The 26,147-nt window shown below is 46.3% G+C and overlaps 1 protein-coding gene and 4 non-coding genes across 5 annotated transcripts in view; 4 read left to right on the top strand and 1 right to left on the bottom strand.

The window, feature by feature from the left end:
- The window catches only part of CNTROB (centrobin, centriole duplication and spindle assembly protein), a 70,465-nt gene that overhangs the window by 2,277 nt on the left and 42,041 nt on the right, over nt 1–26,147 (top strand). The window contains exons 2-4 of the mRNA XM_089661577.1: nt 19,020–19,394; nt 19,654–19,741; nt 19,827–19,884. Of these exons, the coding sequence (XP_089517703.1) occupies nt 19,038–19,394; nt 19,654–19,741; nt 19,827–19,884 (503 nt within the window). The 5' untranslated portion in view covers nt 19,020–19,037. The remainder of the gene's footprint in view (nt 1–19,019; nt 19,395–19,653; nt 19,742–19,826; nt 19,885–26,147) is intronic.
- Nucleotides 6,645–6,726, bottom strand: TRNAL-AAG (transfer RNA leucine (anticodon AAG)). The gene has a single exon. It is a non-coding gene; the product is annotated as a tRNA-Leu (tRNA).
- On the top strand, nt 9,555–9,636 carry TRNAL-AAG (transfer RNA leucine (anticodon AAG)). Its single transcript has one exon. It is a non-coding gene; the product is annotated as a tRNA-Leu (tRNA).
- Nucleotides 16,088–16,169, top strand: TRNAL-UAG (transfer RNA leucine (anticodon UAG)). The gene has a single exon. It is a non-coding gene; the product is annotated as a tRNA-Leu (tRNA).
- Nucleotides 24,179–24,252, top strand: TRNAT-AGU (transfer RNA threonine (anticodon AGU)). Its single transcript has one exon. It is a non-coding gene; the product is annotated as a tRNA-Thr (tRNA).

Genomic DNA, 26,147 nt, shown 5'->3' with positions numbered 1-26,147 from the left:
TTGTGTGTGTGTGTGTGTGTGTGTGTATATATATGTATGTATATATATATATATATATATATATATATATATATATATATATACACACAGTTGCAAGAAAAAGTATGTGAACCCCTTGGGATTACGTGGAGTTTTGCATGAATTGGGCATAAAATGTGCTCTGAACGTCATCTAAGTCACAACAATAGAAGAACACAGTCTGCTGAACATAATACTACACAAACATTAGATGTTGCCATGGTTTAATTGCACATAACATGTAAACATTCACAGTGCAGGGAGGAAAAACTATGTGAGGCCCTAGCTTAATGACTTCTCCCAGAGCTAATTGGAGCCAGGAGTGAGCCAACCTTGACTCCAATCAGTGTGATGATATTGGATGTGTTGCTGACAGCTGTCCTGCCCTTAAAAAACACACACCTGTTTTGGGTTTACTGGTTTCAAGAAGCACTGTCTGATGTGAACCATGCCTCGCAGAAAAGAGCTCTCAGAAGACCTACGATCGAGAATTGTTGACTTGCATGAAGCTGGAAAGGGTTACAAAAGTATCTCCAAAAGCCTTGATGTTCATGTGTCCACGGTAAGACAGACTGTCTACAAATGGAGAAAGTTTAGCACTGTTGCTACTCTCCCTAGGCGTGGTCATCCTGTAAAAATGACTGCAAGAGCACAGCGCAGAATGCTGCATGAGGTAAAGAAGAATCCCAGAGTGTCAGCTAAAGACCTACAGAAATCTTTGGCACATGCTAACATTTTTGTTGACACATCTACAATAAGGAAAACATTAAACAAGAATGGAGTACATGGGAGGACACCACGGAGGAAGCCATTGCTGTCCAAAAAGAATATTGCAGCACGTTTGAAGTTTGCAAAAGAGCACCTGGATGTTCCACAGCACTACTGGCAAAATATACTGTGGACAGATGAAACCAAGATTGAGTTGTTTGGGAAGAACACACAACACAAAGTGTGGAGGAAAAAAAGGTGCAGCACACCAACATCAAAACCTCATCCCCACTGTAAAACATGGCGGAGGGAGCATCATGGTTTGGGGCTGCTTTGCTGCCTCAGGGCCTGGACGGATTGTTGTCATTGATGGGAAAATGAATTCCAGAGTTTATCAAGACATTTTGCAGGAAAACGTACAACCATCTGTCCGCCAACTGAAGCTCCGCAGAGGATGGGTGATGCAACAGGACAATGACCCAAAGCATACAAGTAATTCAACAAAACAATGGCTGCAACAGCACAGAATACGCCTTCTGGAGTGGCCCAGTCAGAGTCCTGACCTCAACCCGATTGAAATGCTGTGGCATGACCTTAAGAGAGCGATTCACACCAGACATCCCAAGAATATTGCTACACTGAAACAGTTTTGTGAAGAGGAGTGGTCCAAAATTACTCCAGATCATTGTGCAGGTCTGATCTGCAACTACAGGAAACGTTTGGTTGAGGTTATTGCTGCCAAAGGAGGGTCAACCAGTTATTAAGTCCAAAGGTTCACACTGCACTGTGAATGTTTACATGTTATGTGCAATTAAACCATGGCAACATCTAATGTTTGTGTAGTATTATGTTCAGCAGACTGTGTTCTTCTATTGTTGTGACTTAGATGACGTTCAGAGCAGATTTTATGCCCAATTCATGCAAAACTCCATGTAATCCCAAGGGGTTCACATACTTTTTCTTGCAACTGTATGTGTATATATATATATATGTGTGTGTATATATACAGTTGCAAGAAAAAGTATGTGAACCCCTTGGGATTACGTGGAGTTTTGCATGAATTGGGCATAAAATGTGCTCTGAACGTCATCTAAGTCACAACAATAGAAGAACACAGTCTGCTGAACATAATACTGCACAAACATTAGATGTTGCCATGGTTTAATTGCACATAACATGTAAACATTCACAGTGCAGGGAGGAAAAAGTATGTGAGGCCCTAGCTTAATGACTTCTCCCAGAGCTAATTGGAGCCAGGAGTGAGCCAACCTTGACGCCAATCCGTGTGATGATCTTGGATGTGTTTCTGACAGCTGTCCTGCCTTTAAAAAACACACACCTGTTTTGGGTTTACTGGTTTCAAGAAGCACTGTCTGATGTGAACCATGCCTCGCAGAAAAGAGCTCTCAGAAGACCTACGATCAAGAATTGTTGACTTGCATGAAGCTGGAAAGGGTTACAAAAGTATCTCCAAAAGCCTTGATGTTCATGTGTCCACGGTAAGACAGACTGTCTACAAATGGAGAAAGTTTAGCACTGTTGCTACTCTCCCTAGGCGTGGTCGTCCTGTAAAAATGACTGCAAGAGCACAGCGCAGAATGCTGCATGAGGTAAGAAGAATCCCAGAGTGTCAGCTAAAGACCTACAGAAATCTCTGGCACATGCTAACATTTTTGTTGACACATCTACAATAAGGAAAACATTAAACAAGAATGGAGTACATGGGAGGACACCACGGAGGAAGCCATTGCTGTCCAAAAAGAATATTGCAGCACGTTTGAAGTTTGCAAAAGAGCACCTGGATGTTCCACAGCACTACTGGCAAAATATACTGTGGACAGATGAAACCAAGATTGAGTTGTTTGGGAAGAACACACAACACTATATGTGGAGAAAAAAAGGCACAGCACACGAACATCAAAACCTCATCCCCACTGTAAAACATGGCGGAGGGAGCATCATGGTTTGGGGCTGCTTTGCTGCCTCAGGGCCTGGACGGATTGTTGTCATTGATGGGAAAATGAATTCCAGAGTTTATCAAGACATTTTGCAGGAAAAAGTACGACCATCTGTCCGCCAACTGAAGCTCCGCAGAGGATGGGTGATGCAACAGGACAATGACCCAAAGCATACAAGTAATTCAACAAAACCATGGCTGCAACAGCACAGAATACGCCTTCTGGAGTGGCCCAGTCAGAGTCCTGACCTCAACCCGATTGAAATGCTGTGGCATGACCTTAAGAGAGCGATTCACACCAGACATCCCAAGAATATTGCTACACTGAAATAGTTTTGTCAAGAGGAGTGATCCAAAATGACTCCAGATCGTTGTGCAGGTCTGATCTGCAACTACAGGAAACGTTTGGTTGAGGTTATTGCTGCCAAAGGAGGGTCAGCCAGTTATTAAGTCCAAAGGTTCACATACTTTTTCCTCCCTGTACTGTGAATGTTTACATGTTATGTGCAATTAATCCATGGCAACATCTAATGTTTGTGTAGTATTATGTTCAGCAGACTGTGTTCTTCTATTGTTGTGACTTAGATGACATTCAGAGCACATTTTATGCCCAATTCATGCAAAACTCCACGTAATCCCAAGGGGTTCACATACTTTTTCTTGCAACTGTATATGTGTGTATATATATATGTGTGTGATTTTGCGCACCCGTGCCGCCCTGTAGCAGTTTTTCTGCTATAGGGCGGTTAATGTGTATACAGAAAAATCCGATACGAATGCCTGCGCATGACCAGAAACAATAAACAATAATATACACTACAATGTTTCTACGTGAACCAAAAACAGCCTTTGTTGTTCGAGAATTTTCGCACAATTACTACTGTCCTTGAATTCGACTTTTTGTGAAACATCGAGGAAAAGCAGACAATTGTTCCCCCGATTTTCTTATAGTGCGTACCCAGCTTAAGTACAGCGATCTGTCAGGTGGGTTGAACAAAAAACGTATAGTGTGTACCAGGCTTTAGGTGGCAGCAGGCACAGGCCTGGCCACGAAAATTCTTTTCTATAGCAATAAATAAGTGCAGCGCTAAGAATATATATGGTAAAAAATAATAAAAAGTCCAGATAAATGAACATATGTTGAACTCCAAATGGAGGTTGTAACAATCCACAAGTGACAATTTGTGCAGGTTTCAGTGCAATAGCAGCAATAATACTTCAGTGATGGTGCTTCAAATCAGTGGGGTAAGAATACGCACTCACCAGATGCTTAATGTATATACGCATGAAATCAAACAGTCCCTTTTAAGAATCGGATGTAGCCAAGCCAAGGATAATACTGCCTCTGGATACTGGTGGTGTCTCAGGAGCTCTTGGTTGGTAAAGGATTCGGACAGCCAGAGGCCCCCTTTAGGGATGGGTGGGTGTAGAAGCCTGTGGAACAGAAACTCCCTCCTCTGGATACTGCGGTGGATCAGGTGGGCTCTAAAAATGAATCACTCCACATGGGGAGATATAAGAAGTGCCCATAGTGTAGTAGATTATAAAACCGAATTTTATTAAATACTGAATTTGCTAATTCATAAAATGACAATTAGGAAGTAAATGCAGGTAAATTGGACTAATCGTCCATAAGTAAGATGGCTGCCGAGCCTTCACGTGCCTCCGGCGGCGTGACATCACGGCGTACTGGCCCTTCCTTACGCGTTTCGTGCGCACGCACATCTTCAGAGGGGGAAGCCAGTACTCTATTTTCTATAGCAACATGAGGTGAAATTGAAGGCTTGGTTGGTTGAATTTCGAAATAAATGGTGGCACCATCGGCTTACAAAACCCACTAAAGAAAATCATTTTGGAATTCGACCCGTGTATGGCCTGCATATGTCCTCAGCGCCCTGCGCATAATCGGGCAATTACAGGAGGGCAGTCAGATTACTTCTTATGTTGTCAGCTCTCGGGCAGCTTTTGGGCGGCAAGTTTCACTTGATGCGATTTGCTGCGGGACAATCACAGCAAAACCGCACCACATTTGAGACGCCGTTAAATATAATGGCACCTGAACCTGTGTTTTGCAGGCAATGCGATTCTGCCGCAATCCCAGAATGCCCAGGTGTGAATGAAGCCACCCTGGTTCATACATGGATGAGTTTTCAAACTCATCGATTCGCATTAGAGGTTAGAGATTATGTGTTCCTATTGAGGTGGTTTACAAAGATGCGATCACACGCATTGTGTTTTCAGTGCCATTGTGCAAAGGGTCCTATGCCAGTTTGTAGTGGTGTGTTCCAGACTCACAAGTGATAGTGTGGCATGCGGAGATAAGTGTTGACATAGGATTGCTATTGACAGGAGTTTTTGCATTGAAGCCAACGGGCGGCGACACTCCGTTGAAGCCATCGGGAGGCGACACTCCGTTGAAGCCATCGGGAGGCGACACTCCGTTGAAGCCATCGGGAGGCGACACTCCGTTGAAGCCATCGGGAGGCGACTCTCCGTTGAAGCCATCGGGAGGCGACTCTCCGTTGAAGCCATCGGGAGGCGACTCTCCGTTGAAGCCATCGGGAGGCGACTCTCCGTTGAAGCCATCGGGAGGCGACTCTCCGTTGAAGCCATCGGGAGGCGACTCTCCGTTGAAGCCATCGGGAGGCGACTCTCCGTTGAAGCCATCGGGAGGCGACTCTCCGTTGAAGCCATCGGGAGGCGACTCTCCGTTGAAGCCATCGGGAGGCGACTCTCCGTTGAAGCCATCGGGAGGCGACTCTCCGTTGAAGCCATCGGGAGGCGACTCTCCGTTGAAGCCATCGGGAGGCGACTCTCCGTTGAAGCCATCGGGAGGCGACTCTCCGTTGAAGCCATCGGGAGGCGACTCTCCGTTGAAGCCATCGGGAGGCGACTCTCCGTTGAAGCCATCGGGAGGCGACTCTCCGTTGAAGCCAAGGGGAGGCGACTCTCCGTTGAAGCCAAGGGGAGGCGACTCTCCGTTGAAGCCAAGGGGAGGCGACTCTCCGTTGAAGCCAAGGGGAGGCGACTCTCCGTTGAAGCCAAGGGGAGGCGACTCTCCGTTGAAGCCAAGGGGAGGCGACTCTCCGTTGAAGCCAAGGGGAGGCGACTCTCCGTTGAAGCCAAGGGGAGGCGACTCTCCGTTGAAGCCACCGGGAGGCGACTCTCCGTTGAAGCCACCGGGAGGCGACTCTCCCTTGAAGCCACCGGGAGGCGACTCTCCCTTGAAGCCAACGGGAGGCGACTCTCCCTTGAAGCCACCGGGAGGCGACTCTCCCTTGAAGTCTATGGGAGGCAGTGTGTGAACTCCGGTGTCAGAATGCAATTTCTAATCCCCATGGCAACCTTGCACCTGAGATTGCTGTACTAACATCAGATAGTACAGCGATCTCCTTCGGAGCTCTTCAGTGTTTTTTTTTTTTTTTTTTTGTTCAGCCGCAGGGTTGAACAAAAAAAACAAAACAAAAAAACGTGTGTACCCAGCTTTAAACTGCTGACATTTGCTGGCTAACTCGATAGGTACAAGTTGCAATCTACTGCCTCTTTGAGGTGAACGGGTTCTGTTTTGAACAGAATATTACTGATCTGTAGAGTGGTGGATATTTTTAGTGTTTAAGTAAAAAAACAACTTTGGCAGCGGTGGGATTCGGACCCACCTTTCCCGGCATTTGTCATGTGGTATACTAGAAAGTATAAGAAATTCCCTTTTTACCTTTTTTATATAGTAAAAAAATTAAAACGCCACCAAAAGAAAGCTCAAACCTAAAAAAAAAATAAAAAAATAAAATTAATTTTGGTGCAGTGCTGCATGACAGAGTAATTGTCAGTCAAACATTTACAGCACTGAAAAATGACCTGGATAGGAAAGGGTATAACAGGCTAGTCCTGAAGTTGTAAAGAACGAATTTATTCCACACTGGAAGCTTCATTGTAGCCCATGAAAAAGTAAAATATAAAAGCTTGGCAGCGGTGGGATTCGAACCCACGCCTCCAGAGAGACTGGAGCCTTAATCCAGCGCCTTAGACCGCTCGGCCACGCTACCTTAATGATCATCTCCTGGCTTGTGTTCTGACAGGGGGGACTGCTCTTCCCCAGAACACGCCAGTCAGCACTTGCAGCCATTGGCTTCCAGAACTAATCGGATACCGATCAGGTGCTGGTTTTCCAACAGTCCCGTTCAACAGACGGGTGTACATATGGGCTAAATGTCGGCCAATTCCTATTGAACCGGCCGATATTCGGACAGTGTGTATGGGGCTTAAGTCTCCGTTCAAATCTGTGTAGGTAGGGCTGCCCATACATATCAATGAACTGTCCTACCCACAGAAACCTAGGAGAAAATCCTGGACCATTTTCTTTAAAATTGCTCCACTCACATGGAACCACATGGTGCTGTGGTCCCTTTTCCAGTGACCAGCTACAAAAGGGGGTCCCTTCTCCAGTGACCAGCTACGAAAGGGGGTCCCTTCTCCAGTGACCACCTACGAAAGGGGGTCCCTTCTCCAGTGGCCAGCTACGAAAAGGGGTCCCTTCTCCAGTGGCCAGCTACGAAAAGGGGTCCCTTCTCCAGTGGCCAGCTACGAAAAGGGGTCCCTTCTCCAGTGGCCAGCTACGAAAAGGGGTCCCTTCTCCAGTGGCCAGCTACGAAAAGGGGTCCCTTCTCCAGTGGCCAGCTACGAAAAGGGGTCCCTTCTCCAGTGGCCAGCTACGAAAAGGGGTCCCTTCTCCAGTGGCCAGCTACGAAAAGGGGTCCCTTCTCCAGTGGCCAGCTACGAAAAGGGGTCCCTTCTCCAGTGGCCAGCTACGAAAAGGGGTCCCTTCTCCAGTGACCAGCTACGAAAAGGGGTCCCTTCTCCAGTGGCCAGCTACGAAAAGGGGTCCCTTCGCCAGTGACCAGCTACGAAAAGGGGTCCCTTCGCCAGTGACCAGCTACGAAAAGGGGTCCCTTCGCCAGTGACCAGCTACGAAAAGGGGTCCCTTCGCCAGTGACCAGCTACGAAAAGGGGTCCCTTCGCCAGTGACCAGCTACGAAAAGGGGTCCCTTCGCCAGTGACCAGCTACGAAAAGGGGTCCCTTCGCCAGTGACCAGCTACGAAAAGGGGTCCCTTCGCCAGTGACCAGCTACGAAAAGGGGTCCCTTCGCCAGTGACCAGCTACGAAAAGGGGTCCCTTCGCCAGTGACCAGCTACGAAAAGGGGTCCCTTCGCCAGTGACCAGCTACGAAAAGGGGTCCCTTCGCCAGTGACCAGCTACGAAAAGGGGTCCCTTCGCCAGTGACCAGCTACGAAAAGGGGTCCCTTCGCCAGTGACCAGCTACGAAAAGGGGTCCCTTCGCCAGTGACCAGCTACGAAAAGGGGTCCCTTCGCCAGTGACCAGCTACGAAAAGGGGTCCCTTCGCCAGTGACCAGCTACGAAAAGGGGTCCCTTCGCCAGTGACCAGCTACGAAAAGGGGTCCCTTCGCCAGTGACCAGCTACGAAAGGGGGGTCCCTTCGCCAGTGACCAGCTACGAAAGGGGGGTCCCTTCGCCAGTGACCAGCTACGAAAGGGGGGTCCCTTCGCCAGCGACCAGCTACGAAAGGGGGGTCCCTTCGCCAGCGACCAGCTACGAAAGGGGGGTCCCTTCTCCAGCGATCAGCTTCGAAAGGGGGTCCCTTCTCCAGCGATCAGCTACGAAAGGGGGTCCCTTCTCCAGCGATCAGCTACGAAAGGGGGTCCCTTCTCCAGCGATCAGCTACGAAAGGGGGTCCCTTCTCCAGCGATCAGCTACGAAAGGGGGTCCCTTCTCCAGCGATCAGCTACGAAAGGGGGTCCCTTCTCCAGCGATCAGCTACGAAAGGGGGTCCCTTCTCCAGCGATCAGCTACGAAAGGGGGTCCCTTCTCCAGCGATCAGCTACATAAGGGACCCCTTTTCCAGTGGGAGAACATATTCAGCTATATGTACTGTGAGGGGTTGATTAATTTCAGCAACTAGATGTGTTATGATGATATATCCCTATTAAGAGGTTTAGTCACCAATGGTGGTGTCCCAGTGACAAGCACTAGGTGGTAGCGTGGCCGAGCGGTCTAAAGCGCTGGATTAAGGCTCCCAGTCTCTTCGGGGGCGTGGGTTCAAACGTTTGACTGACAATTACTCCGTCATGCAACACTGTACCCAAATTAACGTTTATCTTTTTTTTTTTTTTATTCGGTTTGAGCTTTTTTTTTTTGGTGGCGTTTTAATAACTCCCAAGTTTTGGGCTAAATATCAGCCAATTCCTATTGAACCGGACGATATTCGGACAATGTGTGCAGGTAGGGCCACCCATACATTTCAATGAACTGTCCTACCCACAGAAACCTAGGAGAAAATCCTGGACCCTTTTCTTTAAAATTGCTCCACTCACATGGAACCACATGGTGCTGCGGTCCCTTCTCCAGTGACCACCTATGAAAAGGGGGTACCTTCTCCGGTGACCACCTACGAAAGGGGGTACCTTCTCCAGTGACCACCTACGAAAGGGGGTACCTTCTCCAGTGACCACCTACGAAAAGGGGGTCCCTTCTCCAGTGACCACCTACGAAAAGGGGGTCCCTTCTCCAGTGACCACCTACGAAAGGGGGTCCCTTCTCCAGTGACCACCTACGAAAGGGGGTCCCTTCTCCAGTGACCAGCTACGAAAAGGGGGTCCCTTCTCCAGTGACCAGCTACGAAAAGGGGGTCCCTTGTCCAATGACCAGTTACATAAGGGGCCCCTTTTCCAGTGGGAGAACATATTCAGCTATATGTACTGTGAGGGGTTGATTAATTTCAGCAACTAGATGTGTTATGATGATATATCCCTATTAAGAGGTCACCAGTGGTGGTGTCCCATTGACAAGCGCTAGGCGGTAGCGTGGCCGAGCGGTCTAAGGCGCTGGATTAAGGCTCCAGTCTCTCTGGAGGCGTGGGTTCGAATCCCACCGCTGCCAGGCATTTTACTTTTTCATGGGCTACAATGTAGCTTCCTGCGTGGAATAAATCCATTCTTTACAACTTCAGGAATAGCCTGTTATACCCTTTCCTATCCAGGTCAGTGCTGTAAACGTTTGACTGACAATTACTCTGTCATTCAACACTACCCAAATTAACTTTTATCTTTTTTTAATTTTTTTTCTTAGGTTTGAGCTTTTTTTTTGGTGGCGTTTTAATAACCCCCGAGTTTTTAATTTTTTTTACTATATAAAGGTAAAAACGCCAAAATCTTTGGGGGGGAGGTCATTTTTCAGTGCTGTAAATGTTTGACTGACAATTACTCTGTCATGCAACACTGCACCAAAATTTATTTTATTTAATTTTTTTTCTTAGGTTTGAGCTTTTTTTTTGGTGGTGTTTTTAATTTTTTTTACTATATAAAAGTAAAAACACCAAAATCTTTGGGGGGGACTTTCTTATACTTGCCGGGAAAGGTGGGTCCGAATCCCACCGCTGCCAAAGTTGTTTTTTTACTTAGACACTAAAAACACCACTCTACGGATCAGTAATATTCTGTTCAAAACAGAACCTGTTCACCTCAAAGAGGCAGTAGATTTCAGCTTGTATCTATCGAGTTAGCCAGCAAATGTTAGCAGGTTAAAGCTGGGTACACACCATTATGTTTTTTTGTCTTGTTTTTTTTGTTCGACCCTGCGGCTGAACACAAAAAAACTGAAGAGCTCCAAAGGAGATCGCTGTACTAACCGATGTTAGGCCGTCCACAAGGTTGAGGAGGGTGTCTATGGGAAGGTTGGACCATTCTTCCAGAAGCACATTTGTGAGGTCAGGCACTGATGTCAGACGAGAAGTCCTGGCATGCAGTCTCCATTCTAATTCATCCCAAAGGTGTTCTATGGGGTTGAGGTCAGGACTCTGTGCAGGCCAGTCAAGTTCCTTCATCCCAAACTCCCTCATCCATGACTTTATGGACCTTGCTGTATGCACTGGTGTGCAGTCATGTTGGAACAGGACGGGGCCATCCCAAAATTCTTCCCACGAAGTTGGGAGCATGAAATTGTCCAAAATGTCTTGGTATTCTGACACCTTGAGAGTTCCCTTCACTGGAACTAGGGGGCCAAGCCCAACCCCTGAAAAACAACCCCACACCATAATCCCCCTCCACCACTTTACACTTGGCACGATGCAGTCAGGCAAGTACCGTTCTCCTGGCAACTGCCAAACCAGACATGTCCATCGGATTGCCAGACAGAGAAGCGTGATTGGTCACTCCAGAGAACACGCCTCCACTGCTCTAGAGTCCAGTGGCGGCATGCTTTACACCACGGCATCCGACTCTTTGCATTGCACTCGGTGATGTAAGGCTTGAATGCAGCTGCTCGGCCATGGAAACCCATTCCATGAAGCTCTCTACGCACTGTTGTTGTGCTAATCTGAAGGCCACACCAAGTTTGGAGGTCTTTAGCTATTGACTCTGCAGACAGTTGGTGACTTCTGCGCACTGTGTGCTTCAGCATGCGCTGACCCCGCCCTGTCATGTGACATGGCCTACCACTTGGTGGCTGAGTTGCTGTCCCCAGTTACTTCCACTTTGTTATAATCCCACTAACAGTTGAGCGTGGAATATTTAGTAGCCAGGAAATGTCACGGATGGACTTATTGCCCAGGTGGCCACCTATCACGGGACCACGCTTGGAGTCACTGAGCTCCTGAGAGCGACCCATTCTTTCACCAATGTTTGTAGAAGCAGTCTGCATGCCTAGGGGCTTGATTGTATACACCTGTGTCCATGGATGTGATTGGAACGCCTGAATCACATGATTTGGAGGGCGGGGCCAATACTTTTGGCAATATAGTGTGTGTGTATATTGTAAGCTCTAATAAGCGGGGCCCTCTGTTTCCTCTTGTACCAAATTGTATTGTAACTGTAATGTCTACCTTCATTTTGTAAAGCGCTGAGCAAACTGTTGGCGCTATATAAATCCTGTATTATAATAATAATAATAATAATAAAATATATATATATATATATACTCTAAAAAAATCGGTGAATGGTGTTGGTAAACAAACAAAACCAAAGATACAAACAAATTACCTTTATTGGCCTTCTTGAAGCAAAGGCCCCTTTCGGAATCGATTGCAGAACCATTACCACACATTTTTGGATTGCTGCTATGTCTGCAAAACGTGCACCTTTCATGATGCTCTTCAGGCAGGGAAACAGAAGTCAGCAGGTACCAGATCAGGGGAGTACGGTGGATGATCGAGAACAGGTACGCCGTGCTGAGCCAGGAATTGAGACGCACGGATCGCAGTGCGCAGGTGCGTTTATTGTGCAGCAACATTTACTGTCCAGTCCTGTGCAACTCTGGTCGAACACGGCAGATGCGTTGTACCAACTATTTCAAAACTTCCTCATAGAATGCGGCGTTCACGGTCCCTTATGGATGATGCCATCGTTGTTGAAGATGTCCAACATTGACCTTGGACTTTTGCAGGCGACTCTTTTTGGTTTGCAGGGAAGGTTGTGTACGCCATTCCATCGATTGCCGCTTGAATTTCGGATTGAACTGGTAACACCAGGTCTCATCCCCTGTGACGATGGTTTGCAGAATAGATGGATCCTGATTTGAACCGGTCATAATCATATTTTCTGTTCACGGCTTCCATCTTGTACAGTTGCACCAACATTTCATATGTGTCTGGTGCCGTTTTCCTCAATTTGTAGCAGAACTTGATGTTCACTCGTTGCTCCATTGCTCTGTGACCTTACTTGTCCCACGGACTATGTTCGACTGCCCGCAGCTGCTTCACCCTGATGGTCACATGTACTCCACGCTAAGATTCTCACCGTGTCTCTGGATAGCCATGTGCATGAACCTGGCCCATGTGGTCGGTGAGATATCGGACCATGCACCAAACTTTTTGGACACTCCTCATCTGTGATTGATATATATATATATATATATATATATATATATATATATATATATAAATATTAATCTCTAAACTAATGAAAGATCTATCTGTCCCAAAAAAGGTGATTCATATTATGTAAGAGTAGACTACAAACCTTAAAAGGTATAATGTACTACACTGAGACGTTGCCAAAAAAAAGACAAAAAAGTGGTTACTAGAAAATGTTTGATGGTTTTGTAACTATTTTACTTAATATTAATATATTTTAGCAAGGTTTATATATGATTTGGCATTTGCAAGAATATATAATTGCAGCCAGCAGGGGGAGCCTTCTATTTGCCAGATTTAGATATGGCCTTTTCTTTGAAACTGTATCTTTAAGGTCAGGTTCCTAGAGTCCCCTTTTCACTGTTGGACATTCAGTCATATGGCAGGCCGGCTTCTGTCGAAGGGGCATGACTGAAAAAGGTCTGCCGATTGGCTCCCAATCAGCGCTCTCAGCCAATGAGGTCTAGCTATGGATCTATATAGACTAGAGGAAACAGGACCACCTTCCTCCTGCTGGTGATCCCTCTAGTGATATAAAGATCTATATAGAGGAATCAGGACCTCCTTCCTCCTGCTGGTGACCCCTCTAGTGATATAAAGATCTATATAGAGGAATCAGGACCTCCTTCCTCCTGCTGGTGACCCCTCTAGTGATAACTAAAGATCTATATAGAGGAATCAGGACCTCCTTCCTCCTGCTGGTGACCCCTCTAGTGATATAAAGATCTATATAGAGGAAACAGGACCACCTTCCTCCTGCTGGTGATCCCTCTAGTGATATAAAGATCTATATAGAGGAATCAGGACCTCCTTCCTCCTGCTGGTGACCCCTCTAGTGATATAAAGATCTATATAGAGGAATCAGGACCTCCTTCCTCCTGCTGGTGACCCCTCTAGTGATATAAAGATCTATATAGAGGAATCAGGACCTCCTTCCTCCTGCTGGTGATATAAAGATCTATATAGAGGAATCAGGACCTCCTTCCTCCTGCTGGTGACCCCTCTAGTGATAACTAAAGATCTATATACAGGAATCAGGACCTCCTTCCTCCTGCTGGTGACCCCTCTAGTGATAACTAAAGATCTATATAGAGGAATCAGGACCTCCTTCCTCCTGCTGGTGACCCCTCTAGTGATATAAAGATCTATATAGAGGAATCAGGACCTCCTTCCTCCTGCTGGTGATCCCTCTAGTGATATAAAGATCTATATAGAGGAATCAGGACCTCCTTCCTCCTGCTGGTGACCCCTCTGGTGATATCTAAAGATCTATATAGAGGAATCAGGACCTCCTTCCTCTTGCTGGTGATCCCTCTAGTGATATAAAGATCTGACCACACTATTTAATAATTTTTCAACCCTCTAAAATAAATCTGTCAAATCATTTTAATCTGTAGTTCTAGCCAACAATGTACCCCAATATTGTTTCTTTAGGTGTAAAACATTTTACATTTAGAAATATTGAACTACAGTTTCCACGGCTTTAACCAATTTTCCAGCAATGCCAAATCATGTTCCATGTTACAAACATCTCCAGGGAAATCAAGCCTAGTGCACACCTGTGTCATCAGAAAAAACGTATACCTTATCCACCAAACCTGGAAGACAAAGGAAATACCCAGGAATCATGGAAGCCAAAAGAAGTACTGGTGCTCCTTGGAGTTAAGGGAAATACTAGATGCCATCGGGTGTTAAAGAAATACCTGGTGCTCCTGGGAGCCAAAGAATATATCTGGGGCTACTGGGAGCCAAATGAAATTGCCGGTGCTACTATGAGCTGGAGAAAGTAGCTGGTGCTCCTGGGCGCCGGCGGAGATAGCCGGTGGTCCTGGGCGCCGGCGGAGATAGCCGGTGGTCCTGGGCGCCGGCGGAGATAGCCGGTGGTCCTGGGCGCCGGCGGAGATAGCCGGTGCTCCTTGGCGGAGATAGCCGGTGCTCCTGGGAGCCAAAGAAAATATCTGGGGCTACTGGGAGCCAAATGAAATTGCCGGTGCTACTATGAGCTGGAGAAAGTAGCCGGTGGTCCTGGGTGCCGGCGGAGATAGCCGGTGGTCCTGGGTGCCGGCGGAGATAGCCGGTGGTCCTGGGTGCCGGCGGAGATAGCCGGTGGTCCTGGGTGCCGGCGGAGATAGCCGGTGGTCCTGGGTGCCGGCGGAGATAGCCGGTGGTCCTGGGTGCCGGCGGAGATAGCCGGTGGTCCTGGGTGCCGGCGGAGATAGCCGGTGGTCCTGGGAGCCAAAGAAAATATCTGGGGCTACTGGGAGCCAAATGAAATTGCCGGTGCTACTATGAGCTGGAGAAAGTAGCTGGTGCTCCTAGGCGCCGGCGGAGATAGCCGGTGCTCCTAGGCGCCGGCGGAGATAGCCGGTGCTCCTAGGCGCCGGCGGAGATAGCCGGTGCTCCTAGGCGCCGGCGGAGATAGCCGGTGCTCCTGGGCGCCGGCGGAGATAGCCGGTGGTCCTTGGTGGAGATAGCCGGTGCTCCTGGGCACCGGCGGAGATAGCCGGTGGTCCTTGATGGAGATAGCCGGTGCTCCTGGGCGCCGGCGGAGATAGCCGGTGCTCCTGGGCGCCGGCGGAGATAGCCGGAGCTCTTGGGCCATTTTAGCACTGTCACGTGGGGAGTTCCCTTCTTTTTAAGTCCCCAGCCCCCCAGTAAGGAATGCTTATCTAAAGGATAAGTACACTTTAAAACAAATGCATTTATCCTTTTTGCCCCTGGTCTGTAAAGCATGGAAGCAATCAAGAGGTAACAAACACTGGAGGCCATGGAGTTCGTTTTGGTCTGGTCAAGGAGGCAAATGGATTAGTGTACTTTGTTTTAATGCTTACTTATCCTTTAAAAAAAAAAAAAAAAAAGGTAGGAGGAAAAATACTTGGTTTACATTACGACTTCCAGAGGGTGATGTCACTGGGCCTGTTTATATATTTTAGGTACTTATATATCGCTGTCAATTTACGTAGCACTTTACATATATATTGTACATTCACATCAGTCCCTGACCCTCAAGGGGCGTACAATCTAAGGTCCCTAACCCTCAAGGGGCGTACAATCTAAGGTCCCTAACCCTCAAGGGGAGTACAATCTAAGGTCCCTAACTCACATTCATACATACACATACTAGGGACAATTTAGACCAGAGCCAATTAACCTATCGGCATGTCTTTGGAGTGTGGGAGGAAATCTGAGCACCCGGAGGAAGCCCACGCAGGCACAGGGAGAACAAGCAAACTCCAGGCAGGTGGTGCCATGGGTGGGATTTGAACCAACGACACGAGTACTAGCCAGGCAGAAGTGCTAACCGTTTAGCTACTGTGCTGTTCCTATCATCCTGAAAACACAAAGATTCCAAATGTCATAAGAATGTACTTCTGAACACTGCTGGAGTGACCTGTCATGATATTTGGGTTCCTCTGTTTTCTCTGGGTCATGGAAGAAAGCCCAGTGATGTCATCCTCCAAAGGGAGCCAAGTCCCATCAGCTGGTAGCGTGGCCGAGCGGTCTAAGGCGCTGGATTTAGGCTCCAGTCTCTCTGGAGGCGTGGGTTCGAATCCCACCGCTGCCATGATGTTTTTATTTTGGTTTGGGCTACAATAAAGACGCTGAAAGTCTTATGATGACTACTGTCATTCCTCCACTGGGTTTGAGGAGCAGAGTTGTCACAAGGTTGCTCTCCTGATTTGGACTACGAGCTTGTATTCCTCTCTACATCTCCATTCCAGGGAAGGTTGGGGAATTTGTAGTTTACAGGAGATAGCTTGAACAGAAAATGTAACCTTGTTTGATAGATCTGTTCAATTCACAAAGTCAAAGCTGTCAAAAAACATGTTTCTAAAGGGCAAAATGTACTTTTTCAGTGTGGTGTGTTGCTGCAACATAAAACACATTCCATGCATGCACAGTGTCGCCTTACCATGCATTGCGGTATGTTTTGGCCATTTGAATGGGCTGCCTTAATGCAACACGCCAGGTCACCAAGGTCTGACGTGGCCACCGAGTGGGTGACACCAAGGAATACTGTGGTGTGATCCCCTCCTATCCCCTGTCTGTTGTTGGACAGTAAAAGAGCAGCAACAGACGGATGAGGTCATCTCTCTGCTCACTCTGAGATCTCCTAGTAGCATTTTCCTTGTTAACACTTCTGCAAGCAGCAAACCTGATTGGTTCTCTGAAGCCCCTTCCAGTCAAAGTATTGCATAATAGGGGACTGCAGCAAGAGCCCACCTCATATCCTGGCTGGAGGACATTCAACACCATCTAGTCCTTTCCTCCCCAGCCTGACTATCCCTGGACCACCCCGTTCATTCATTGGATTTCAGTTATATTCATCATGCAGGCTCAGCATCACATGTGGGCGTTACCCAGGGTGGTCTTCATGCCTAGGAATTCCCAGTCCTCCAGACTAACATCCACCCATCAAGGCATTTATTTATTTATTTATTTCAGGTACTTATATAGCGCCGTCAATTTACACAGCACTTTACATATATATTGTACATTCACATCAGTCCCTAACCCTCAAGGGGTGTACAATCTAAGGTCCCTAACCCTCAAGGGGTATACAATCTAAGGTCCCTAACCCTCAAGGGGTGTACAATCTAAGGTCCCTGACCCTCAAGAGGGTACAATCTAAGGTCCCTAACCCTCAAGGGGTGTACAATCTAAGGTCCCTAACCCTCAAGGGGTGTACAATCTAAGGTCTCTGACCCTCAAGGGGCGTACAGTCTAAGGTCCCTAACCCTCAAGGGGCGTACAATCTAAGGTCCCTGACCCTCAAGGGATGTACAATCTAAGGTCCCTGACCTTCAAGGGATGTACAATCTAAGGTCCCTGACCCTCAAGGGGGGTACAATCTAAGGTCCCTGACCCTCAAGGGGGGTACAATCTAAGGTCCCTGACCCTCAAGGGGGGTACAATCTAAGGTCCCTGACCCTCAAGGGGCGTACAATCTAAGGTCCCTGACCCTCAAGGGGCGTACAATCTAAGGTCCCTGACCCTCAAGGGGCGTACAATCTAAGGTCCCTGACCCTCAAGGGGCGTACAATCTAAGGTCCCTAACTCGCATACATACATACACATACTAGGGACAATTTAGACAGAAGCCAATTAATCTACCAGCGTGTCTTTGGAGTGTGGGAGGAAACCGGAGTACCCGGAGGAAACCCACGCAGGCACAGGGAGAACATGCAAACTCCAGGCAGGAGATGCCGGATTTTTGCATAACTCCTCCCAAGAGCCAGCCCACTACTTGCATGAGTCCTGAGACTCTTAAAAGGAGTACTGAGGCAGGGTACTGTGATGTTTTTTGGAGCTGTGTACAGCATCCTGCCAGCCCCTCCCTCTAGCTATGAACTCCATTGTATAGAGAAGTACAGGGACCCAGTGATGACACGGACATGATGAAAAAGTTTTAATTTAAAAAATGTCATCTGCATGTTAATGATGGGGGGGGGGGTTACTTGGCACTAGACCAGTGGTTCTCAACCTTCCTAACGCCGTGACCCTTTAATACAGTTCCTCATGTTGTGGTGACCCCCAACCATAAAATTATTTACCCAGTAATTATAATTCATGAGTGTCGTTTTACCTCCAATACTGCTGCTTTCTACACAGCAGCTGCTTTCTACACAGTAGCTGCTCTTTACACATCGGAAATATGTGTTTTCTGATGGTCTTAGGAGACCCCTGTGAAAGGGTCGTTTGACCCCCAAAGGGGTCGCGACCCACAGGTTGAGAACCACTGCACTAGATGCATTTAAAAATATAAATGTAGTGACTTTTTAATAAAGACAGAGCTGTGATAATGTATACCTGGAATTAAAGTGGTTGTAAACCTCAGACATGAAGTATGAGCAAAGCATATCCCCCTATAGAATGTGCTTGTCTCAATCCAGAGCACTAAGTGTCTTTTTTTTCTCTCTGATGCCTTGTTTTTCTGCTATTAGCATGAATCACTTCTGACAAGTTTTCCTGACACCAAGAGAAAAAAGGTGACAGGATGGACCTCCAGCACACAGCCTGTGATTGACAGCCTCAGCTTGGTTCCTGTGTGTTGTGTGAAGCGGGGTGTCTCTTCGCTCCAATCAGCTCTCCTCACTGAGCTCTGCAGTGTGTAATTTGACCTCTCCGTCCGTTTTTTTTTTTTTTTTTTTTTTCTGAACTCTCAGACAAGCTATATAAATTCAGCTCTTTGAACGGCTGTAGAAAAGAGATGGCTACAGATAAACCGGTGCAACTTAAGTAGGAGGATTTGTTTCATTTCTGTGTATCACCTGAGGCCAGTCACTTCCCTGGGTATATGTGAGGGTTTACAACCACTTTAATCTCTACCTGTTGGTCATTTGTTCATTGGCTGTAATGGAGTTTTTGCTATGGCGGACATCAAAGTAAACGGAATTCCTTCTCTCCTTTCCAGCTTCGACCCTTTCATTTCATGGCTCTCCCTCACGCCTTCACACTGCGAGACGCTTCTCTTCTCAGCGGCATAGAGCCTCTTCCTCTGTCCTCTCCTCCATCCCCTCACCGTTCCATCGCCAACCCCTCCTCACCTCCACCGGCCTTCTTCTCTCCTTCCACCATACGACGTACAGTGTCATCCAAAGTCACCGCTCAGCTCTACGCCTCCCTCAGACGCAGCCAGGAGCTCGATGAAGAGGACATGGAACCCAACCACTCCAATTCAGCAGAGCAGAAGCCGGTTGGAGGTTCTACCATGACCTCCGAGGTGGACGACCTTGCTGACGAAATGTCCCGAAGGTTACAGGAAGGTGTAGAGGCATCTGGACGAAAGGTAAGACCTCCGGGGATGGGGCAGCGTGAAGGCAATCGGGTTTAAAGTGACCTTGTCAGGGTAGCAAAAAAAAGTTTTCTGCAAGAGGAGGAGTGAACCCCAAATCGCTTAACACAGCAGAGCAGAATACTCACCTCTCTGAGGGCCCATGTCTTAGCGGATCGCTCTTCAGAGGGCACTTCACATGTGAACAAACCCTTAGACCTGGTATATACTATTAAGTTGGTACAATTCTTAAAAAGGTATTATATTCTTGCAGGAAGCATCTTCCTACATCTCCCAGATGGAGTCTCTGAGGTGTCACCTGAAAAACATGCTGACCGTGGGTAGCGCAGAGACCGTGCGTGGTAAGTGGAGAACATGCAGTGTATGTGGCAAGGTATAGGGGAGTAAAGTGCCGGATATATCCATTTATCATGTTTCTCGTCACAGGTGACATTCCTGATAAAGTACTGGAACTACACAGCGATGGTACAAGCACCCTGCTGAGGTATGTCACACTGCGCCTTCTAGTGGACAGAAAGGGTCACTACTCTGGTCCTAGAAAGCACCATATTAGAAGGATTTTATTACATAGAATAAAAATAATTTTAACTCCTTGACGCCGACGTCACACAAATATGCGGCCTCACAGAACTGGTTTTTTTTCCGTGGGGCCGCATATTTGCGTACCTGTCTTTGTGCTGGAAGCGCGCGGCACTGCGCACTCCCACCACAAAGACCGCGGTGTCACTGAGAGCCCCGGGTCCCGTTTTAACGACCGGGACTCAGGACTCCCGATTCCGGGTCACATGATCGCTGTGATAACCTCTGATTGGCTATCACAGTGATCAGTCACTGTGCAGCCCAGCCCCCTTGCTTTTTTCTCTCTCTATGAATGGAGAAGAGAGATACATTGTATCATTATATACATCCTATTATACATTGTATCATTATATACATCCTATTATACATTGTATCATTATATACATCCTATTATACATGGTATCATTATATACATCCCATTATACATTGTATCATTATATACATCCCATTATACATTGTATTATATTATATATATATATATATATATATATATATATAGAATATATATATATATATATATATATATATATATATATATATATATATATATATATATAGAATATATATATATATATATATATATCATACATTGTATCATTATGTACATTCCATTATACATTGTATCATTATATACATTCCATTATACATTGTATCATTATATACATTCCATTATACATTGTATCATATTATATATATATATATATTCTATCATACATTGTATCATTATGTACATTCCATTATACATTGTATCACTATATACATTCCATTATACATTGTATCATTATATACATTCTATTATACATTGTATCATTATATGCATTCCATTATACATTGTATCATTATATACGATCTATTATACATTGTATCTCTAACTCCTGGCATAGAGAGAGAAAAAAAAAATGTTTGTAAAAAAAAAAAAAAGAAGATAAATAAATATTAAAAAATAAAGAAAAATACCTAGATCAAGGTTTGATCTAGTTCAGTGCTAGGGTTAGTGTTTGGGTCAAGGTCAGGATTTAAAAAAAATTGGTGTTAGTGTCAATGTCAGTGTGTTTTTAGGTTAAAAAAAGACAAAAACAAAATGCGCACTATTGTTTCTGGGCGGTACTACGGGTACAAACAACAAATAACATACACATATATGGTATCGCTGCGATCGTCAAGAGCTAGAGAATTTATTTTGGGTTGTTCTTTGGTGGTAGGTTATGGTAGTAACAAGAAACACAGCTAAATAGAAAAAAATATTTTTTTTTTTACTATTTTGGCCCAGTTTTCCTTTGATAATAAAATATGATCATTTACCACCAAATGAAAGCCCAATTTGTCCTGAAAAAAACTTGTGCTTAGGCATTTAGATTTGTTTTACCCTTAGGCGTGAAGGGGTTAAACAGACCTTATCCTTTTTAATTTTTTTTTTTAATACATTCTGTGCCAGGAGAACATCTGTTAGACATTCTTAATATTTCTTAAAGAATTCCAGGTATGAATTCCAGTCAGGGGCGGACTGACCATTCGAACACTCGGGCACTGCCCGGGGTCAGTAGGGGGCCCCATGAAATGCCCCTGGTACTTTTTTTTTTTTTTTTTTATAGGCTTTTTTGAGTGTGGGCAAGGACACAGGGGCCCCATGATCCCCTATTGCCCGGGGGCCCCATGAGTTGTCAGTCCGCTCCTGATTCCAATCTTACATAGTTACATCGGTCCAGCTTTGACCAATGTAACTATGCATATACCATACCTGTGGAACCTTCTAGAAACTGAAAATCAATGTAGTAGACACTGCTACTAGAGTGATCTCTACTAGCATCCGGGTCTTGTACCGAGGGGCTGCATTGTGAGTACAGCAGGTTGGTCTTCTTGGACACTGGCACTATGCAGAAGTCTCTTTGCATTTGCTCAATGATTGCTAATTATTCTCTTATTGGATGAGGTGGAGAGGCAGGACGGTAATGCCAGAGCCCCACAGACCTGTTAATCATGCGACCACTTTCCTCTTTCCCCCCATTAATTAAAGGCTAAGTCCATTTTTTTAGACCACATTTCTTGTTACACTCTTATTTAGGATCTAACATGAAGCATGGTTGCATACCCCATCCCTGTAAACCCAAACTGCCCCACCCCTCACCTTACCTGAATCGCGGGGTGTTTCTTGTGGTTTGAATCCAGCACTGTGTGTGGCTCTGCCTGCACAGCCCCATCATCTATTCACAAGAATCCATCAATGAAAATATTACTAGTTCCATCTGCCACCTTGGCAGTGGAACTCAGCAGGTCAGGCTGGCAGAAGGACAGTGATGTCTCCATATGTCCATTGAATACTTCCTCCAGCCACATAACAGAAAGTCAGTATCTCTCTATGGAAGGTTAAACCATGCAAGGGCCTGTGCATTGCGACAGTGACACAATGATTGCAATTGCAATGATCTGTGGGCCTGAATGACAAAAAATATAGGAAATGCACTTTTTTTTTTTTTTTAGAATATCGAGACATCATATCCTATATAGAATAATGAAGCATAATTTGCAAAAGAGAGGGGTACATTTTGTAAATCTCACTTTTGAGCAAAATATATATATATATCTGCTTGCCGACCAGGTCAGGTATGTGTATGGGATCTGGGATTTTCGGAAAGGCAGCGTGCGCTGGCTGTGCTGTCATTAGCTACAGCACAAGCCGATCAGCGGGTCCCGGCAAATTATTTATGGCCAGGATCAGCTGAGCGCATGTTTACCAACACAGGGCTTTCTACAGACAACAGCGATGTGCCGTTTTTTTTTTTTTCTTTTTTCTTCTCTCTCTGCAAAGCAGGGAGCAAAAACCGGCACGTCACTTAGTAAAAACATTACGTACTAAACACAGAAAACATTGTTAGGTGCACAGTTCTCTTTCTTTCTCTTTCTCTCGCTCTCTTTCTCTCGCTCTTTCTCTCGCTCTCTTTCTCTCGCTCTCTTTCTCTCGCTCTCTTTCTCTCGCTCTCTTTCTCTCGCTCTCTTTCTCTCGCTCTCTTTCTCTCGCTCTCTTTCTCTCGCTCTCTTTCTCTCGCTTTCTTTCTCTCGCTCTCTCTCTCTCTCTCGCGCGCGCGCGCTCTCTCTCTCTCTCTCTCTCTCGCTTTGCCTCCCTCTCTCTCGCTTTGCCTCTCTCTCGTAGTTGAATATTTCATCCAATATTTCATCCATCCTCTATACATAACACTGCTGGAAGCTACAGTATAGTACAACTTTTATGAAGGAGGGGTGGAAAAGGCAAGCATAGTTGGCACTCTTGACAAGTGCCTTTTGACAGATCCAGTGGCTTGTATTAACTTTACCGCTGCTGGGGGAGGCTAGGTCAGTGGACAGAAGATTTCAACTAAGAGAGCAGCCATCAGCACAATGGACGCTTTTATTTCAATGGAAGGACTGTCCCTTGCGCTGATTTAAAAAAAAAAAAAGAAATCTAAGCTTAAAGCGCAGCTCCACCCAAAAGGGGACGTTCCGCTTTAAGGACTGGTCCCCTGCTCCCTGTTAAGGATTGGCACCTGTGGGGAGCAGGTACCCAAAATTGACAGGCACCTGCTCCCACTTCCCACCTCCACTGCAATCGCCTAGGCCAGGAGTAGGCAACCTGTGACTCTCTAGCTGTTGTGGAACTACATTTCCCATGAGGCATTGCAAAGATTACAAAACTGACAGTTACAGCTATGACTTGCAGAGGCATGATGGAACTTGTAGTCCTGCGGCTTTCAGGTTGCTTACCCCTGGCCTAGGCGATCAGAAGCAGAGGTTGTCTTCCTCTTCTGGGACACGTGACAGGCCCCAGAAGACTACGGGACCATTCACAAAGCACAGCGCTAATCGCGCATGCGCAGTGAACACCAGGCTGTGAAGCCGCAAGCTGACACAGCCGCATGCCCACACTGAAGATGCCAGGAACACAGGGCAGCCAGTGAAAAAGGCTGCAGGGGGGGGAGACAGTGAGAGATCGAGGGACAGTTAAGTGTCCATTTTTTAAAAGTCAGCAGCTACAGTTTTTGTAGCTGCTGAATTTAATTTTTTAAAATATTCCCTGGAAAATAACATACAAGCAAGAGACTGCTTGTATGTTACATGAGACTGCTATGTAGTAGCCGTCTGTTAGAGATTGACATCATTCAGCAAGAGTCTGCCAGTTCAGAGGATGTTGTCATGTTAGTATACATTTTCAGATGTAGTGTTTGAAGGGCGCTGTGGCTTAGTTGGTTAAAGCGCCTGTCTAGTAAACAGGAGATCCTGAGTTCGAATCTCAGCAGTGCCTTTTGTTTCTTTTTTCATTTGACCACAAGTCCTGAATAGAATAATAGTGGACACGTGGGTGTGTCAGTTGTATTGACAAGAAACAATATTTGCCCTCAGAATAGTTGTTGGGTTCCTTTTTACGTAAATGGATTTCCAGACAGTAGGCTTTTTAGTCACAGCATTTATTGGGACAAAAAGATTTCAAATCTTTTTCTTTTCTCCACATTGAAGAACAGTGTAAAGAAATGATTGTTGACTTGGATGATCGCCCATTACACAATTTCAGGCTCTCTGAACATGTTGGGTAACGTGCTAAGCATGCAGATCAGGGAGTTCTGATTTCAGTGGATGCTTGCATGGTCCCCAGTAGGGGCTCAAATATTCAAACCAGACCGACAGCTAGCATTTTCAGAAGGAAGTTAACCATGTCAGCCCCATATTTATCTTATGTCAGGTTTTCTTTACGCATGTAGAAACTGAGCTCTGATGCCAAAGTGACCTGTGATATTACTATATTAACACTTGATTTATGGGACTTGTTCTACTGTATACCTTCTCTGCATTGAGGTGTCCAGATCCGCTGAGAGAGACCGTTTAGGAAATACAGCGTACCTGAGGCTGTGTGGAGATACAGGTGTCACAGAGGTGCTCAGGGCACACTGGAAACACAGGATGCTTCAGGGTCACTGCATGAGAAAGGCTGCTCCGGGGTCAAAGGAGTCACTAAGGACACAAGATGGCTGTGGTCACTGGAGACACGGGAGGCCTGGGGTTAATGGAGATTTTGGGGTTACCGGAGATACAGGAGTACTGGTGACACTGGAGCTCTGGGGTCACTGGAGACTCTGAAGTTACCAGAGACATAGAAGTACTGAAGACACTGGAGCTCTGGGGTCACTGGAGACTCTGAAGTTACCAGAGACATAGAAGTACTGAAGACACTGGAGCTCTGGGGTCACTGGTGACACAGGAGTACTGGAGAATCTGTAATGCTGGGGTCACTGGAGACTTTGGGGCTTCCAGAGAGAGGACTACCGGTGGCACAGGCGCCCTGAGGTCACTGGAGACACAGAAGTACTGCAGACTCTGTAATCCTGTGGTCACTGGAGATTCAGGTCACTGGAGACACAGGAGTATTGGTGGCACAGGCGCTCTGAGATCACTGGAGACACAGGAGTACTGTAGGCTCTGTAATGCTGGGGTCACTGGAGACTCAGGTTACTGAAGACACAGGAGTATTGGTGGCACAGGCACTCTGGGGTCACTGGAGACACAGGAGTACTGTAGGCTCTGTAATACTGGGGTCACTGGAGACTCAGGTTACTGAAGACACAGGAGTATTGGTAGCACAGGTGCTCCAAAGTCACTGGAGACACGAGTACTATAGGCTCCGTAATGCTGGGGTCACTGGAGACTCGGGTTACGGAAGATACAAGAGTACTGTTGACATAGGATTACATCGTTCCTGTAATTGCCCCCCGCTGCACCAGTACCCCTCCCCGTCCTGCCCACATCTAAATCCCCCTGCTGTGTGCCCCTGTAGCGCTACAGGTACATGGGGATGTTCAGGATGAAAAACGGGGAAGGGGCCGGAAAATGTGCACACAGGGCCTTTCCTTTAGGGAATGAACACTGGTTGATTGGTACCAATCTGTGTTTACAATTCTTCAGTTTATGAATGAACAGGAGCTTTTGTCCCCTGTTCATTCAACTTCAATGCAGCTGAGCCTGCAGCAAAAGGAACCTATGTCCTGCCCCCCAAGAGAGTCATAAAAAAAAATTGTAAAAGAATAATTTGAAAAAATAAAACATTTTAAAAAATCACTTTTAAAAAATTGTAAAAAATAATTTTAGAAATGAAGGGCTCATTCACGGGGTTCTGGCCCATACAGTGGTTTGTTTGTGTGGCTGGAG

Source organism: Staurois parvus, unplaced genomic scaffold (genome assembly GCF_062004578.1).
Source record: "Staurois parvus isolate SC_StPar_1 unplaced genomic scaffold, SC_StPar_1.0 ptg001352l, whole genome shotgun sequence".
In the NCBI taxonomy this organism is placed as follows: Eukaryota; Metazoa; Chordata; class Amphibia; order Anura; family Ranidae; genus Staurois; species Staurois parvus.
This window is presented reverse-complemented; position numbering and strand designations above follow the sequence as displayed.